General features: G+C 43.3%; 1 protein-coding gene across 1 annotated transcript in view; it reads right to left on the bottom strand.

Annotated features, from left to right (window-relative positions):
• Positions 1–5,405, bottom strand: part of nalf1a (NALCN channel auxiliary factor 1a) — an 86,274-nt gene extending 80,869 nt beyond the window's left edge. The window contains exon 1 of the mRNA XM_031824602.1: positions 4,138–5,405. Within this exon, the coding sequence (XP_031680462.1) occupies positions 4,138–4,842 (705 nt within the window). The 5' untranslated portion in view covers positions 4,843–5,405. The remainder of the gene's footprint in view (positions 1–4,137) is intronic.
• Positions 5,406–19,957: the final 14,552 nt, after the last annotated feature.

The following is a 19,957-nucleotide window of genomic DNA, read 5'->3' on the forward strand; positions in this document are numbered from 1 at the left end:
TGCTTTCAAGGAGCGGGAGACTAATCTGTACACTTATAAGAAATCCTACTATGCCCTCAGATGACCCATCAAACAAGCAAAGCATCAACACAGGATAAAGATTGAATCCTACTACACCGGCTCTGACGCTCATCACATGTGGCAGGGCTTGAAAACTATAACGGACTACAAAGGGAAACCCAGACGTGAGCTGCCCAGTGACGCAAGCCTACCAGCCTTTTATGCTCGCTTTGAGGCAAGCAACACTGAAGCATGCATGAGAGCACCAGCTGTTTTGGATGACTGTGTGATAACGCTTTCGGTAGCTGATGTGAACAAAATCTTTTAATAGGTCAACATTCACAAAGCCGCTGGGCGAGACGGATTACCAGGACGTGTACTCAAAGTATGTGCGGACCAACTGTCAAGTAACTTCACTGACATTTTCAACCTGTCCCTGACCGAGTCTGTAATACCTGCATGTTTCAAGCAGACCACCATAGTCCCTGTGCCCAAGGAAGCAAAGGTAACCTGCCTACATGATTACCACCCCGTGGCACTCACGTCAATAGCCATGAAGTGCTTTGATAGGCAGGTCATGGCTCACATCAACAGCATCCTCCCATCATTAAGTTTGCTGATGACACAACAGTGGTAGGCCTGATCACTGACAACTATGAGACGGCCTATAGGGAGGAGGTCAGAGAACTGGCAGTGTGATGCCAGGACAACAACCTCTCTCTCAGTGTGAGCAAGACAAAGGTGCTGATCGTGGACTACAGGAAAAGGTGGGTCCAACAGGCCCCCATTAACATCGACGGGGCTGTAGTGGAGTGGGTCGAGAGTTTCAAGTTCCTTGGTTTCCACATCCCCAATGAACTATCATGGTCCAAACATACCAAACCTTTCCCCCTCAGGAGACTGAAAATATTTCTCATGGGTCCCCAGATCATCAAAAGGTTCTACAGCTGCACCGTCGAGAGCATCCTGACCGGTTGCATCACCGCCTGGTATGGCAACTGCTCGGCATCTGACTGTAAGGCGCTACAGAGGGTAGTGAGAACGGCCCCCGATACATCACTGGGGCCAAGCTTCCTGCCATCCAGGACCTATATAATAGGCGGTGTCAGAGCAAAGCCCATAAAATTGTCAGACTCCAGTTACCCAAGTTATAGAAATGTTTTTTTCTTCTACCGCACGGCAAGCGGTACCAGAGCATCAAGTCTAGGACCAAATGACTCCTCAACAGCTTCTACCCCCAAGCCATAAGACTGCTGAACAATGAATAAAATAGCCACAAGACAATTTACATTGAATATGCATATATAATAAACAGTGAGTAGCAGCAGTGGGGGGCACTGCTGCTACTCACTGTTTATTATCTATGCAAAGTCACTTCACCCCCACCTACATGTACAAATTACCTCAACTAACTTGTACCCCACACACTGACTCGGTACCCTGCCCCCTGTTTATAGCCTCGATATTGTGTTACTTTTTATTATTACTTTTTATTTTAGTCTACTTGGTAAATATTTTCTTCTCTTCTTGAACTTTACTGTTGGTGAAGGGCTTGTAAGTAAGCATTTCACAGTAAAGTCTACACGTGTTGTAGTCGACAAATACAGTTTGATTTGATTTTAACAATTTCCCAGTGTGCCTTGCCTTTTTTTGATCCATTTGTATAGTTTCCACCCATGACTGTATTTGTTAGTGACTGCAAAGTGATGTGTAATTCCTATTGGAATCTAGCCTGTATTCATCTATCCAACAGTTGAGAATTGTATTCACCCGCAAACTGCAATCATAATGACTGCTAGGGTTAAGAACCATTTCCCTTATCGATGCAAAAATTCAATGATTGAATCAATCAATCAATGTACATGCATAAACACAGATATTAAAAACAATTCCAAAAAGTATGCTGGGAAAAAAAAGTTAATTTGTTATCATACTGTATCTTTAAAAAAAAGAATTGGTGTGACTTCTCATTTCGTTTTGAGTCAGTGCCATATTAACATTTTAAGTGATAATGACTTTTCATTGACTTTGAGTACAACTTACTAGATGTATTTGAGTTAAAAATGCTTTGGGGTTTAGAGTGATGTCCTCAACATCCATCATCTGCCTGTCAAAACCAGGGATGAAGGTAGTACTGAAGGAGCGGTTGAGACAGCATGAGCGAGAAAAAGAGGATGAAATTCAAAATACATTTTTATTTTTTTTACAAATGAACTGAAAATACTGATAAGAGAGAACTAATCTTAACCAACATTTGGTAGTGATGGAGATGTCCCTTGATAATTATCAAACAAATATGAGCATGTAGGCCAATGTTTTGGTTTTGTTACCTCGTCATTGTCGAATCACAGTAAGCTCCACAAGGACGAAAGCATCCTGCCAAAAGTAACCTGCCAAAATCATCATAAAATAGTGTGGCTGTTACTGCATCCTCATCACAGTGATTCCTGGCCTATTGGTGGGAGGCTGGGAGCTGTCTTTTCAGCACCACACACACAAACACACACACACACACTATTATCATGACTCATATGTCGGGTTTACAGACACCTGTTTTCATAGAGCACTTCAGGTGATGCCCCATTTCCCCCACCCCCAATTCTAGCCTTAACCATTAGTGGGGGAAATGTGAAACTGACCCAAGATCAGTGTCTAGGAGCAACTCGATCCCACACTGCCCCCCCCCCCCCCCCCCCCCCCCCCCCCGTGTGGCTTTGGATATCATGTAGGCTAGGCCTATCTAATCTACTGGTGCATCATCAGTATAAAGAGCATTACACTTCAACAGTCAACCAACAACAATATAGGCCTTTTTACGATTTCCACAACGCTGAATAAAACATTTTGAATCAATCTCCCGCTGCTGTGTTGATCTTTCACGTGAATGAATAAGATGAGGTGCGCTACTGTAGCCTATGTGTGCATACAGAATCATAGTCATATTCAAGCAAATGCATTTATTTAATTGATTATTTATCATGATTTGTTTGTTTGTTGTCACTGACTGGTTCATGAATACTGACCGCCTGGCTGCCATTCGCTTGGAGCGTCGCCTTTCTATAGATGGATCTCAGCACCATGGACAGCTCTCACACACGTCCATGGTGGCTGTCTGGCTGTCGACTATTAAAAAAATAACATTAAAACTAAACAACAATTCTATACTGAAACTCTAAAGGCACAGGAAATCACACACCAAAAACCCTGAATGCACTATAAACGATGTTTTCCAAGCAAGCTACTCGTGAATGTTGCATACAATTACCGAATAGAGATGGCAAGGGTACACTGAAACATAGACCTCTATTTTAATGGCTCTTGACCAACCACAATACTACAGGTTCGGAGCTTCCTCCAGGCCACATAGTCATATTTGAGGTATAAATTATGTGATAAAAAGAGAGCAGCTGTCGTAATTCTGTGTCAACGCCATTGTCGAGTTTACGACTGATAAGACTGCCCTGGGCTACATACAGCAGGCGAATAACGAGCTGTGCCAAATGCGACGGGGGGAAAGGCCCTTCCAGCGGATTAGGCATGGAAGCCACCGGTGCCCTGTTAACGTTATTGAAATGTACTCAATGTGGAGTGGAGAGGCCATGGCGGAACACCTGGCACCGAGTGGCCGCTACACCGCATGCGCAGCCAAATACTGAAAAAAGACCACCACCTGCGTGTGGTGCGGTGCGGGATGATGCATGAATAGGAAAATAGTAGTAGCTATTGTAATCTTTGCCATATACTAGCCTAGCACAAAATAAAATATCTAAATCAACATTTTACAGAAAGAATTAACATGTAAATCTGGCTGATATTTGCTTGGAAATAATAGCCTATTTCTAGTGATATTGTGGAGCCTGTGGAAGGAAAGTTAGGACACCTCAAGGCCTTGCCCTTTCCCCATTCCACAACCGATGTAAAACTCCTCAATTGTGGAAAAAGCAACCAAAGACACACATGCAAGACCTTAGACTATAAGGCCATATGCTTCTCATCCTGTTTGAGCCTTCTGGTAAGAGAGCAGAGGATCTCCTTGAAGCTGACATCCGTTACCATGACGATCAACGACTGTATGAGACCAAACTGCATCTATTTAGGCAAAACCAACAGATTGGGGGACGATCCCCGTCAGCCTACCTTACATTCATCCATGCATGTTCTCACTGAATATGCATCCGTTTCATATTTCTGAGTCATAAGCTCAAATTCCTCATATTTCTCCAGGGCGTGTTGGTCGTAGCGCTGGTACGCCTGGACGCACAGGCTGCACCTCGCCACATCGCCATCAATAATCACGTCAAGACTGCAGTTCAAATTGTCCGGACTCGTAGACCCGTAAAACAAATCCAAAAGAGAATAAGAATTACAAAAGGAAAGGTACAAATCACTTATATTTACAGTCCGGGTCCCTTCTTTTCCCGAAAGGTCCTTGCACAAATGGTCGGCGTCATCAAAAGTAAAGCAGTTTTTAGATAAACTATCGCGATGGCAAGTTTCAAGTCGCCACAAAGGTTTGGTAGAATTCCCTACAAAAATAGCATATTCGTTTTCTCGGAGGCTGCTGTGTGCTAAATGGAGGTTGGATGATGGGATTGGGTTTGCAGATGGGTAAACTCCCATGTCCGTCAATGCAAACTTATCACGGGTCCTTGTCAATTTCGCCTCGGCGCAGAACCATAAGTGATCAGAGAGCAGAATGGTTACAAACAAGAGTGAAGCCAAGGACAGTCGCCATCTCTGGGCCCGCTCTGAGTCGGTGAATGGCTTTTCGTTCTCGCGGGGTTCTAGCCAGATTTTGAAGCCGTCTTCTTGCTGCAGACACGTCCAAGCACCCCTGGTCATATTTTGGTAACGCGCTTCTTCACCGGCCGACTCCACCGTGGGGGTTTCTCTGCCACAACATGCATTGACTTGGGGTCTAATTTGCGTTTTTCACCTCTTAAATGTTGTGTCGTGGGTGGTGCTGCTGGTTTACCTCCGCGATTATCTGTAATTCACATTCAATTAATGTGTTGGAGGAGATTAAGCCGTGATTTGATGGGGCCGCGTTCTCCATGGCTCTCCGATGAAGATGCTAGTTTTCTGTAGCAACATGTCTCGCTTCCCCCTCCTCTGCTCTAGCCTGCACTCAGCACTGGTCCTTTGTGTAGACCCGTTTTACGGCAACCTGCATTTACGTTCGCCTTGAATCCGCCGGTGGCTCTCGGATGAGGGCTGGGTTCTATGTCAGCCCAGTGATTTTCGCTTACGTGTCTGCTAGGCGGCAAAGTGCCAGAGATGTTGTCTTTTGATGTCCACTGTCATCTTGGTCCTGGGTTAGTTGTCGCCATCGTGTTCTTCTTGGAACACTTTTTGGAGGTGCTGTGTCGTGCGCGACATCTTTAGAGTTGCGACCGTTCCATTCTGACGCACCTGAATGGTCTGTTTTCAGAAGGTGCAGGATCAGTAGGATCAGCTCAACAAGTAGCCTAATGGATGACAAAATAGAATATGAAATATTTAACCTCAGTCACAAAACGCAGCCATAGCGTTCGAATGATAGCTGTCCATGATCCTGAAACCGGGAATGGTTTCATTTCTGGAAGCGTTCCCCCACTAGTGGAGTTGAATGCAAAAAATAAAATTAACGATTCAAACTTTGCACCTGGTGTAAAGGCTTAGTTGATGTGACCCATAGGGGTTGATGTGTGATCTGTATGTAAAGCATGCATGCATTATTTTAGAAATATTACCGAATTATGGCCATGTAAATACCATCAAGGTCTAAAGGAAGAAAAATACACAGACTCCTTTCATTTGCTTTGTCATGTTCATCAGGTGCACCTCATTATACAATCATCATAACAACATAACATTTAATCATGGCATAAAACATCCAGGGTGTTGTCATGTTCTAGCACAAAGATAGAACACAATCAATCATTCAGGGTGATATGGGTTCAGGATTGTATCCAAGGAAACTGATCATGTATTGTGTGGTTTGTTTGGCTGTGGACCTGTTTTTTCAGAGTGGCATAGTGTTTGTTTTTGTGTTGGTTTGTTTCTCTTTTATCCCACAGGCTTATCTTTCAGCAGTCCTTCAAAGACATCACTAGTGTAGCCTGAACACTACAATAAAACCAAAGATACATTTGAAATGCACCATTAAAAAAAAAAAAGTTATTTCTCATTTACACAGTTAAATAACTGACACTCCAGAGTGGTGTAGGTTGCATAAAACGGGTGAATAGCTAGATGAGCTTTGGTAAAGATTCCTGGGAAAAAATATCCTTGAACTAATTTCAGCACCAGGTGCTGTCCACCAATGCACTCGCTCTCTTCTCTCCTGTAGAATACTTCTTAGTTCCTTCTCTATTCTCCACACAAATTAGTTTACTACTCATTCACAGATGCTTTGTTTTTTAACGTTTTTTTTTTGTAAATACCCCGTTGACATAAAGTAAAGCATGAGAGAAGATCAGTGGAAAGAAACAACCCGTTATGAATTTGGTAGTCTTCCGCATCACTTTGTGTCCTTGACATTGATGACTGCAATCTATAGGCAATTTACCACAGACGAGAAACTGAACTGAGGTCAGGGGTCATATTTATAAAGCATCTCAGAGTGGGAGTGCTGATCTAGGATCAGGTCCCCCTTGTTCATGTGATTTTATTCATTACGATCAAAAGTTAAAACTGAAGCTGTATCAGCACTCCTACTATGAGATGCTTTAAGAATATGGGCCCAGTTGTCTGAGAGCTAGCTGGTCTGAGAGCTATGCTTTAAACAGTAGACTGTAGTGTAGAGGATGCAGACAAATAAGCTGATCAGAAGTTTGCTGTAGAGGCAAAAGAGCAAAAAAACATGTTTCTGTCTGTCTTATTGAATTTCCTTCTTTTATAACTCTCTCTCTCTCACATACAAACACACACTGCTCACCTACAAAGACAAACATGCAGCAGAAAGTCATATAAACACGCAGAAACCCAAATACACCATAGAAACACAATCAAACACTAATGTATATGCACATACTGCATATACACAAATCCAATTGCCACACGCAAACACACTTGACATGGCGGATAAACAGGAGGGACGGATTGAAGAATTTCAGGATTTACACAGAATTGGTTAGGCAAACACGGATGCATTCTAGGAAACAATTATTGATATTATAGCATGCACATCAAATAAAATAAAATGTATTTATATAGCCCTTCGTACATCAGCTGATATCTCAAAGTGCTGCACAGAAACCCAGCCTAAAACCCCAAACAGCAAGCAATGCAGGTGTAGAAGCACGGTGGCTAGGAAAAACTCCCTAGAAAGGCCAAAACCTAGGAAGAAACCTAGAGAGGAACCAGGCTATGTGGGGTGGCCAGTTCTCTTCTGGCTGTGCCGGGTGGAAATTATAACAGAACATGGCCAAGATGTTCAAATGTTCATAAATGACCAGCATGGTCGTATAATAATAAGGCAGAACAGTTGAAACTGGAGCAGCAGCACGGTCAGATGGACTGGGGACAGCAAGGAGTCATCATGTCAGGTAGTCCTGGGGCATGGTCCTAGGGCTCAGGTCCTCCGAGAGAGAGAAAAAAAGAGAGAATTAGAGAGAGCATATGTGGGGTGGCCAGTCCTCTTCTGGCTGTGCCGGGTGGAGATTATAACAGAACATGGCCAAGATGTTCAAATGTTCATAAATGACCAGCATGGTCGAATAATAAGAAGGCAGAACAGTTGACATGCAGTAGATGGTACACACACACACGCTATGGAATAGACAGACAGGCTACTATTTCATTGCTTATGAGAAACACTACACTGCTATTGGTAGTTTGCTGTGTGGTGTCTTTTTGAGATACAGTGCCTTGCGAAAGTATTCGGCCCCCTTGAACTTTGCAACCTTTTGCCACATTTCAGGCTTCAAACATAAAGATATAAAACTGTATTTTTTGTGAAGAATCAACAACAAGTGGGACACAATCATGAAGTGGAACGACATTTATTGGATATTTCAAACTTTTTTAACAAATCAAAAACTGAAAAATTGGGCGTGCAAAATTATTCAGCCCCTTTACTTTCAGTGCAGCAAACTCTCTCCAGAAGTTCAGTGAGGATCTCTGAATGATCCAATGTTGACCTAAATGACTAATGATGATAAATACAATCCACCTGTGTGTAATCAAGTCTCCGTATAAATGCACCTGCACTGTGATAGTCTCAGAGGTCCGTTAAAAGCGCAGAGAGCATCATGAAGAACAAGGAACACACCAGGCAGGTCCGAGATACTGTTGTGAAGAAGTTTAAAGCCGGATTTGGATACAAAAAGATTTCCCAAGCTTTAAACATCCCAAGGAGCACTATGCAAGCGATAATATTGAAATGGAAGGAGTATCAGACCACTGCAAATCTACCAAGACCTGGCCGTCCCTCTAAACTTTCAGCTCATACAAGGAGAAGACTGATCAGAGATGCAGCCAAGAGGCCCATGATCACTCTGGATGAACTGCAGAGATCTACAGCTGAGGTGGGAGACTCTGTCCATAGGACAACAATCAGTCGTATATTGCACAAATCTGGCCTTTATGGAAGAGTGGCAAGAAGAAAGCCATTTCTTAAAGATATCCATAAAAAGTGTCGTTTAAAGTTTGCCACAAGCCACCTGGGAGACACACCGTAAAAGCAACACAGCTCATCACCCTGAACACACACCATCCCCACTGTCAAACATGGTGGTGGCAGCATCATGGTTTGGGCCTGCTTTTCTTCAGCAGGGACAGGGAAGATGGTTAAAATTGATGGGAAGATGGATGGAGCCAAATACAGGACCATTCTGGAAGAAAACCTGATGGAGTCTGCAAAAGACCTGAGACTGGGACGGAGATTTCTCTTCCAACAAGACAATGATCCAAAACATAAAGCAAAATCTACAATGGAATGGTTCAAAAATAAACATATCCAGGTGTTAGAATGGCCAAGTCAAAGTCCAGACCTGAATCTAATCGAGAATCTGTGGAAAGAACTGAAAACTGCTGTTCACAAATGCTCTCCATCCAACCTCACTGAGCTCGAGCTGTTTTGCAAGGAGGAATGGGGAAAAAATTCAGTCTCTCGATGTGCAAAACTGATAGAGACATACCCCAAGCGACTTACAGCTGTATTCGCAGCAAAAGGTGGCGCTACAAAGTATTAACTTAAGGGGGCTGAATAATTTTGCACGCCCAATTTTTCAGTTTTTGATTTGTTAAAAAAGTTTGAAATATCCAATAAATGTCGTTCCACTTCATGATTGTGTCCCACTTGTTGTTGATTCTTCACAAAAAAATACCGTTTTATATCTTTGTTTGAAGCCTGAAATGTGGCAAAAGGTCGCAAAGTTCAAGGGGGCCGAATACTTTCGCTAGGCACTGTACCAGGCTCAGAAATTGCAGCCCAAATAAATGCTTCATAGTGCAAATAACAGACACATCTCAACATCAACTGTTCAGAGGAGACTGTGTGAATCAGGCCTTTATGGTCAAATTGCTGCAAAGAAACCACTAAAGTATACCAATAAGAAGAACAAACTTGCTTGGGCCAAGAAACACGTGTGCAATGGACATTAGACCGTTGGAAATTTGTCCTTCGGTCTGGAGTCCAAATTTGAGATTTTTGGTTCCAACCGCTGTGTCCCACTTGTTGTTGATTCTTCACAAAAAAAGACAGTTTTATATCTTTATGTTTGAAGCCTGAAATGTGGCAAAAGTTCGCAAAGTTCAAGGGGGCCGAATACATTCGCAAGGCACTGTATCATGTACTGTTGTCCGATCATTTTTGCTACCTTGTCTTTTTTTAATCTCATTTAAAAACATCCTAAATTCTTAAGTATCAGTTCTGAATCAAGTATAGGGTATACTGGGGGAAAATTTATCCTAATGATCAAGCTTTTGGTGGCGTTCCCCCCCAACTACATTGCAGGCATTGCATTGCATCAACCAATGATTGTGCTCCACGTTATTGACTGCACAGTTGAGCATCAGATTGCGTAATGTTTCTGCCACCGTCTGCCACTTATGACCGAAAAGAGCTTCTGGCTAACAGGACAGCAATTACTCAGATCGTACTGGACTGCGTGGCCATGCACGCCTCCAACTCAATCATCAAGTTTGCAAACGACAATACAGTTGTAGGCTTGATTACCAACAACGACGAGACGGCCTGCAGGGAGGAGGTGAGTGCCCTCAGAGTGTGGTGTCAGGAAAATAACCACACACTCAACGTCAACAAAACAAAGGAGATGACCTTGGACTTCAGGAAACAGCAGAGGGAGCACCCCCTATCCACATCGACGGGACAGTAAGGGAGAAGGTGTAAAGTTTCAAGTTCCTTGGCGTACACATCACGGGCAAACTGAAATGGTCCACCCATACAGACAGCGTGGTGAAGAAGGCGCAACAGCACCTCTTCAACCTCAGGAGGCTGAAGAAATTTGGCTTGTCACCAAAAACACTCACAAACATTTACAGATGCGCAATCGAGAGCATCCTGTAGGGCTGTATCACCGCCTGGTACGGCAACTGCTCTGCCCACAAGCATAAGGCTCTCCAGAGGGTAGTGAGGTCTGCGCAACACATCACCGGGTTCAAACTACCTGCCCTCCAGGACAGTTACACCACCCGATGTCACAGGAAGGCCAAAAAGATCATCAAGGACAACAACCACCCAAGCCGCTGCCTGTTCACCCCAGTATCATCCAGAAGGCGAGGTCAGTACAGGTGCATCAAAGCTGGGACCGAGAGACTAAAAAACAGCTTCTATCTCAAGGCCATCAGACTGTTAAACAGCCACCACTAACATTGAGTGGCTGCTGCCAACATACTGACTCAAATCTTTAGCCACTTTAATATAAAAAATTTGGATGTAATAAATGTATCACTCGTCACTTTCAACAATTCTGCTTTATATAATGTTTACATATCCTACATTACTCATCGCATATGTTTATACTGTACTCTATACCATCTACTGCATCTTGTCTATGCTGTTCGGCCATCGCTCATCCATATGTTTATATGTACATATTCTTATTCATTCCTTTACACTTGTGTGTAAAAGGTAGTTGTTGTGAAATTGTTAGATTACTTGTTAGATATTACGGCATGGTCGGAACTAGAAGCACAAGCATTTCGCTACACTCTCACTAACATCTGCTAACCATGTGTATGTGACCAATAAAACTTGATTTGACAAAGACTTTTTCTTTAACGAGTTGGACGCAAAGGATTTACTTCAGACACCCAACAATGCCCTCCTCCCTGTCATTTGCATTAGAAAGAGACAGAGATATCGGGGACGTAGGTAGGGGTGCCTTGTAAGGATCCAATGGCGAGTAGGTAATCTGCCTATCTGGTCTATAGGAGAAGGAGGACCGAGCAGGCCCTCATTCTTATCGATGAGGCTGTAGTGGATCAGGTTGAGAGCTTCAAGCTCCTTGGTGTCCACATCACCAACAAACTATTATGCTCCAAACACACCAATGAGGGCACGACAAAACCTATTCGCCCTCAGGAGACTGAAAAGATTTGGCATGGGTCCTCAGATCCTCAAAGTTCTACAGCTGCAAAATCGAGAACATCTGGACTGGTTGCATCACTGCCTGGTATGGCAACTGCGCAGTCTCCAACCGCAAGGCACTACAGAGGGTAGTGCGTACGGCACAGTACATCACTGGGGACAAGCTTCCTGCCATCCAGGACCTCTATACCAGGCAGTGTCAGAGGAAGGCCCTAAAAATTGTCAAAGACTCCAGTCACCATAGTCATAGACTGTTCTCCTCGCTACCACAGGGCAAGCGGTACCGGAGAGCCAACTCTAGGTAGAAAAGGCTTATTAACAGCTTGTAACCCCAAGCCATAAGACTCCTGAACAGGTAATCAAATGGCTACCCAGACTATTTGCATTGCCCCCCGCAATTGGCTCAGAACAGGGCAGCACAGCTGGCCCTTGGATGTACACAGAGAGCTAAACATGAATAATATGCATGTCAATCTCTCCTGGCTGAAAGTGGAGGAGAGATTGACTTCATCACTACTTTTATTTATGAGAGGTATTGACATGTTGAATGCACCGAGCTGTCTGTCTGACACCCATGCATACCCCACAAGACATGCCACAACAGGTCTCTTCACAGACCACAAGTCCAGAACAGACTATGGAAGGTACACTGTACTACATAGAGCCATGACTACATGGAACTCTTTTCCACATCAAGTAATTGACGCAAGCAGTAAAATTAGATTTGAAAAAAATATTTAAAAAACAGCGGGGAACAGCGGGGACTGTGAAGCAACACAAACATTGTCACACACACACGCACGCACGCACGCACACACACACACACACACACACACACAAGCATACGCACTATACATACACATGGATTTAGTACTGTAGATATGTGGTGAAGGTGGAGCCTGAGGGCACACAGTGTGTTGTGAAATCTGTGAATGTATTGTAATGTTTTCAAAATTGTGTAGACTGTCTTAATTTGCTGGACCCCAGGAAGAGTAGGTTGCTGCTTTTGAAGCAGCTAATGGGGATCCATAATATATACAAATACAAACTATTTGTTGCTTTTATTTAAACGTTTTACTCATCTATTTTATACTTAACACTTATTTTTCTTGAATCTGCATTGTTCGTTGAGGGCTTGTAAAGTTAGCATTTCAGTGTTGTATTTTGCGCATGTGACAAATACAACTGACTTGACATCTACCCAAGCGTTGTGAGATCTGGCAGCCACCTTTGTTTACAGTGCATGTGGACTGTTTGAATATTAAATGGGCAGGTGCACTTTTGATTTGCCTGTAGAAAGATGATTTTGCAATTAGAAGCAAAGCTGAGCTATTAATTTATATCGCAAACCAGTTTTCCTAGTGGTGATTTGACAAGGAAGTGAAACCAACACACTTTGATGGGAATGTCCCAAATTTTATTGGTCACATACACATGGTTAGCAGATGTTAATGAGAGTGTAGCGAAATGCTTGTGCTTCTAGTTCCGACTATGCAGTAAAATCTAACAAGTATTCTAACAAATTCACAACAACTACCTTATACACACAAATGTAAAGGGATGAATAAGAATATGTACAGTGGGGCAAAAAAGTATTTAGTTAGCCATCAATTGTGCAAGTTCTCCCACTTAAAAAGATGAGAGAGGCCTGTAATTTTCATCATAGGTACACTTCAACTATTACAGACAAAATTAGAAAAAAAATCACATTGTAGGATTTTTTATGAATTTATTTGCAAATTATGGTGGAAAATAAATATTTGGTCAATAACAAAAGTTTATCTCAATACTTTGTTATATACCCTTTGTTGGCAATGACAGATGTCAAACGTTTTCTGTAATTCTTCACAAGGTTTTCACACACTGTTTCTGGTATTTCGGCCCATTCCTCCATGCAGATCTCCTCTAGAGCAGTGATGTTTTGGGGCTGTTGCTGGGCAACACGGACTTTCAACTCCCTCCAAAGATTATCTATGGGGTTGAGATCTGGAGACTGGCTAGGCCACTCCAGGCCCTTGAAATGCTTCTTACGAAGCCACTCCTTCATTGCCCGTGCGGTGTGTTTGGGATCATTGTCATGCTGAAAGACCCAGCCACGTTTCATCTTCAATGCCCTTGCTAATGGAAGGAGGTTTTCACTCAAAATCTCACGATACATGGCCCCATTCATTCTTTCCTTTACACGGATCAGTCATCCCGGTCCCTTTGCAGAAAAACAGCCCCAAAGCAGGATGTTTCCATCCCCATGCTTCACAGTAGGTATGGTGTTCTTTGGATGCAACTCAGCATTCTTTGTCCTCCAAACACGACGAGTTGAGTTTTTACCAAAAAGTTATATTTTGGTTTCATCTGACCATATGACATTCTCCCAATCGTCTTCTGGATCATCCAAATGCTCTCTAACAAACTTCAGACGGGCCTGGACATGTACTGGCTTAAGCAGGGGGACACGTCTGGCACTGCAGGATTTGAGTCCCTGGCGGCGTAGTGTGTTACTGATGGTAGGCTTTGTTACTTTGGTCCCAGCTCTCTGCAGGTCATTCATTAGGTCCCCCCGTGTGGTTCTGGGATTTTTGCTCACCGTTCTTGTGAACATTTTGACCCCACGGGGTGAGATCTTGCGTGGAGCCCCAGATCGAGGGAGATTATCAGTGGTCTTGTATGTCTTCGATTTCCTAATAATTGCTCCCACAGTTGATTTCTTCAAACCAAGCTGCTTACCTATTGCAGATTCAGTCTTCCCAGCCTGGTGCAGGTCTACAATTTTGTTTCTGGTATCCTTTGACAGCTCTTTGGTCTTGGCCATAGTAGAGTTTGGAGTGTGACTGTTTGAGGTTGTGGACAGGTGTCTTTTATACTGATAACAACTTCAAACAGGTGCATTAATACAGGTAATGAGTGGAGGACAGAGGAGCCTCTTAAAGAAGAAGTTACAGGTTTGTGAGAGCCAGAAATCTTGCTTGTTTGTAGGTGACCAAATACTTATTTTCCACCATAATTTGCAAATAAATTCATAAAAAATCCTACAATGTGATTTTCTGGATTTTTTTCCTCATTTTGTCTGTCATAGTTGAAGTGTACCTATGATGAAAATTACAGGCCTCTCTCATCTTTTTAAGTGGGAGAACTTGCACAATTGGTGGCTGACTAAATACTTTTCTGCCCCACTGTACATATAAATATATGGATGAGCGATTGCATAGGCAGATGCAGTAGATTGTGTAGAATACAGTATATACACGAGATGAGTAATGGGGTGTTATTTAAAGTGACTAGTGATCCCTCTATATAAACATTATTAAAGTGGCGTTATTTAAAGTGACTAGTGATACCTTTATTATGTCTGTTTATTTAAGTGGCCAGAGATTTGAGTCTGTATGTTGGCAGCAGCCTCTCTGTTAGTGATGGCTGTTTAACAGTCCCAGCTTTGATGCACCTGTACTGACCTCACCTTTTGGATGATACTGGGGTGAACAGGCAGCGGCTCGGATAGTTGTTGTCATTGAAGATCTTTTTGGCCTTCCTGTGATATCGGGTGCTGTATTTGACCTGGAGGGCAGATAGATTGCCCTCTGTGATGTGTTGTGCAGATCACACTACCGTCTGGAGAGCCTTGCGGTTGTGGGCGATGCAATTGCTGTACCAGTTGGTGACACATCCCGACAGGATGCTCTCGATTGTGCATCTGTAAAAGTTTGAGTGTTTTAGATGACAAACCAAATTTCTTCAGCCTTCTGAGGTTGTCTGTCTGTGTGGTGGACCATTTCAGTTTGCCTGTGATGTGTACGCCGAGGAACATAACTTTCCACCTTCTCCACTACTGTCCTGTGGATGGGGGGGTGCTCCCTCTGCTGTTTCCTGAAGTCCACGATCATCTCCTTTGTTTTGTTGACGTTGAGTGAGAGGTTATTTTCTTGACACCACACTCCGAGGGCCCTCTCCTCACTGTAGGCTGTCTCGTCGCTGTTGATAATCAGGCCTGCCACTGTATTGTCATCAGCAAACTTGATGATTGAGTTGGAAGCATGCATGGCCATGCAGTCATGGGTGAACAGGGAGTACAGGAGAGGGCTGAGAATGCGGCCCATCAAAGTCCAGGACCCAGTTGCACAGGGTGGGGTCGAGACCCAGGAACTCAAGATTAATGACGAGTTTGGGGGGTACCATGCTGTTAAATGCTGAGCTGTAGTCAATGAACAGCATTCTTACATAGGTATTCCTCTTTTCCAGATGGGACAGGGCAGTGTGCAGTGTGATGGCGATTGCATCGTCGGTGGACCTATTGGGCCGGTAATCAAATTGGATTGAGTCAAGGGTATCAGGTAGGGTGGAGGCGATATGGTCCTTGACTAGTCACTCAAAGCACTTCACGATGACAGAAGTGAGTGCAATGGGGCGATTTAGTTCAGTTACCATAGCTTTCTTGGGAACAGGAACAATGGTGGCTATCTTGAAGCATGTGGGGACAGCAGACTGGGATAGGGATTGTTTGAATATGTCCGTAAACACACCAGCCAGCTGGTCTGTGCGTGCTCTGAGGACGTGGCTAGGAATGCCGTCTGGCCCGGCATTCTTGCGAGGGTTAACACGTTTACATTTTTTACTCACATTGGCCACTTAGAAGGAGAGCCCACAGGCTTTGGTAGCGGGCCGTGTCAGTTGCACTGTATTGTGCTCAAAGCGAGCAAAGAAGTTGTTATTTTGTCTGGGAGCAAGACGTCGGTATCTGCGACAGGGCTGGTTTTCTTTTTGTAATCCATGATTGACAGTAGACACTGCCATATGCGTCTCGTGTTTGAGCCGTTGAATTGCAACTCTACTTTGTCTCTATACTGACGCTTTGCTTGTTTGATTGCCTTGCGGAGGGAATAGCTGTCAATTTCTGACCTTAGTTCCTTTGTTTTGTCTTTTGTTTTAGTATGGTCAGGGCGTGAGTTGGGTGGGTTGTCTATGTTAGTTTGTCTATGATTTTCTATTTCTGTGTTTGGCCTGGTATGGTTCTCAATCAGAGGCAGCTGTCAATTGTTGTCCCTGATTGAGAACCATATTTAAGTAGCCTGTTTTCCATTGTGTTTTGTGGGTGGTTATTTTCTGTTTAGTGTTGTATCTTACAGGACTGTTCGTTGGTTGTTTATTGTTTTGTTTTGTGTGTTCATTAAAATATGTAAAATATGGACACTTACCACGCTGCACCTTGGTCCTCCTCTCTATCTCCAGACGACAACCGTTACAGTAGCTGTACTGTTTGTATTCGGTCATATTTCCGGTCACCTTGCCATGATTAAAAGCGGTGGTTAAAAGCGGTGGCCATCAATCCACAGTTTCTGGTTAGGGAAGGTTTTAATGGTCACAGAGGGAACGATATCTCCGATGCACTTGCTAATAAACTCGCTCACCGAGTCAGCGTATACATCAATGTTATTGTCTGAGGCTATCCGGAACATATCCGGAACATATCTCAGACCAAACCCATAGAATAGACCATAGAAATAGAATGGAATGCCATGCTAGTTCTGGGAGAGCTGAAGTTGTGCCAAATATTGTTAAGAGTGTAGGCATACTGTCTTTGTAAGCAAATCAATATGATAGCCTATTTACATCAGACACTGTTTTGTCTTTGTAACACAAACACAACCATATTTTTTTTTTAAATCAATTTATCTACAATCAAGCTGGCTGTGTTGGTGCAATATCCACATGTAGCTACACCTGTAGTTCTAGGATTTGTCCACCAGGGAAGATCTAGCAGCAGACATAAAGAATGACGAGACAAGACAAAACTAGCCAGTTATAGAATATCATGTTGACAGCTGAGCTGACTGAAGACCAGGCATTCAACTACCAGTTGTTGATATAGTTTCCATGGTAACATGTCTTTACGTGATAAAACATCAAGTTGCAAGCTACTTTCGTAGAAAGGTCTTGTAGAACGAGTGTCTCATGAAATACATTCCAGACACGGGTACTTCTTGCTATCTTGGCATGACTGTGATTTGACAGCTGTAGCTATCCCCAAGCTAAGCTAGCTAGCTGCTGTCAAGTTGGCTAAAGGTCAGCTCAGGCTTTAGCCCACACATAGAACTCAATTAGCAGATCATCTTGAGATGGAGAGTCAGTCAGAACTCAGGAGGGGAGAAGTCCTCAAGTTCAAAACTTCTCTTGGTAGCAAAGCTAGCCTCGCTGTCACTAAATTACTTACTCACTGCTGCTCTTGTTTGTTTGTTGTGATTAAATGGCAAAGACACACCCAAGAAATACCCACATTAAACCACACCCCAAAAAAGACAACTCTTGTTTGGGCTTCAGTAATGGCTGCTGCATTTCTTAATGAGCACCAGAAGAAACACATGCGGAATAGGTGAGTGCAGTCAAAAATTATGTATATACTGACAAGGTACATGTCTCTCCGCTCCAACAATGGGAGTCAAAGCAGCGAGACTAGCTCCCACCTATCCTTTCTTTGGATTGGTGGAAATATGTATTTATTGTAATCTCTGTTTGAATATTAGATTAGGGTTGTTGACATCCACCGTCTGTATTCAATGGAGAGAGATTCTATGCTACAAGCCTCATTCAATGAATATGCAAAGCCATCTCGAGACAACTCCGATATAAAGTGTTTTTTCTCAAAGTTGTCCGGATGTCACGTGTCTTACTTACACTACCGTTCAAATGTTTGGGTTCCCTAAGAAATGTCCTTGTGTTTGTAAGAAAAGCTATATTTTGGTCAATTAAAATAACTTCAAATTGATCAGAAACACGGTGTAGACATTGTTAATGTTGTAAATGACTATTGTAGCTGGAAACGGCAGATTTGTTTATGGAATATCTACATATACAGAGGCCCATTACAGGTATGGGCCTCTGGTACAGGTATACAGAGGCCCATTATCAGCAACCATCACTCCTGTGTTCCAATTGCACGTTGTGTTAGATAATCCAAGTTTATAATTTTAAAAGGCTAATTGATCATTAGAAAACCCTTTCGCAATTATGTTAGCACAGCTGAAAACTGTTGTGCTGATTTAAAGAAGCTAGTTGAGTATTAGACTAGTTGAGTATCTGGAGCATCAGCATTTGTGGGTTCGAGTACATGCTCAAAGTGGCCAGAAACAGAGAACTTTCTTCTGAAACGCATCATTCTATTCTTGTTCTGAGAAATGAAGGCTATTCTATGCGAGAAATTGAAGATTGCGTACAACGCCGTGTACTACTCCCTTCACAGAATTGTGCAAACTGGCCCTAACCAGACTAGAAAGAGGAGTGGGAGGCCCCGGTGCACAACTGAGCAAGAGGACAAGTAAAAATTAGAGTGTCTAGTTTGAGAAACAGACGCCTCACAAGTCCTCAACTGGTAGCTTCATTAAATAGTACCCGCAAAACACCAGTCTCAACGTCAACAGTGAAGAGGCGACTCTGGGATGCTGACCTTCTAGGCAGAGTTCCTCTGTCCATTGTCTGTGCTCTTTTGCCCATCTTAATCTTTTATTTTTGCTGGTAAGCTGTTTTATTTAATGTTTGTACCTTCCAATCCACCTCCAGTTGCCATGCCTGTAGAGTGAGAGGAGAAAGAGTACACTGCCTGGCCCTGCTTTGAGTAGAGTGAATCAGTGAGCCGCGGGGGGTTATTGATGGGTCCAGAAGGGAACGATGTGTCTGTCAGAGAGATGGGCAAGCCACAGGAGTCCTCCAAAACAGGATCCTCCTGGGGCTCTCTGCAAAGATGTTCCCTCTTGAGAAAAGGTCATAGAGGTACCGTGGGACTGAATGTCTGTTCTTGTTCCCTTCCCAACCGGTCCCTGTTGAGTGTATGGATTCGTCTCAAATGGCACTCTACTCCATATAAAGTGCACTACTTTTGACGAGGACACAGAAGGCTCCGGTCAAAAGTAGTGCACTAATAGGAAATAAGGTGCCATTTGAGATGCAGGCCACATGTTTGGGGGCTTTTTTTCTCAACCAAGTAAACAGTGTGGTGGGATTAAATTGAGACTTATTGGGGGTCCACATCGACAGCAAACTGTAAACTAGTTGGAACATTTTATTTGAATAAGTGCCACATACAGTGCCTTCGGAAAGTATTCAGACCCCTTGATTTTTTCCACATTTTGTAACATTACAGCCTTATTCTAAAATTGATTAAATCGTTTCCCCCCTCAATCTACACACAATACCCCACAATGACAAAGCAACGTCCAACCGGCCTCACAACCGCAGACCAAGTGTTTGACATCATTTTGGCGAGCGGTTTGCTGATGTCAACTGTCAAAGTTGTGAACAGAGTGCTCCATGGTGGCGGTGGGGTTATGGTATGAGCAGGCATAAGCGATGGACAAAGAACACAATTGCATTTTATTGATGGCTATTTGAATGCAGAGATACGGTGACGAGATCCTGAGGCCCATTGTCGTGCCATTCATC

Source organism: Oncorhynchus kisutch, linkage group LG5 (genome assembly GCF_002021735.2).
Source record: "Oncorhynchus kisutch isolate 150728-3 linkage group LG5, Okis_V2, whole genome shotgun sequence".
Taxonomy (NCBI): Eukaryota; Metazoa; Chordata; class Actinopteri; order Salmoniformes; family Salmonidae; genus Oncorhynchus; species Oncorhynchus kisutch.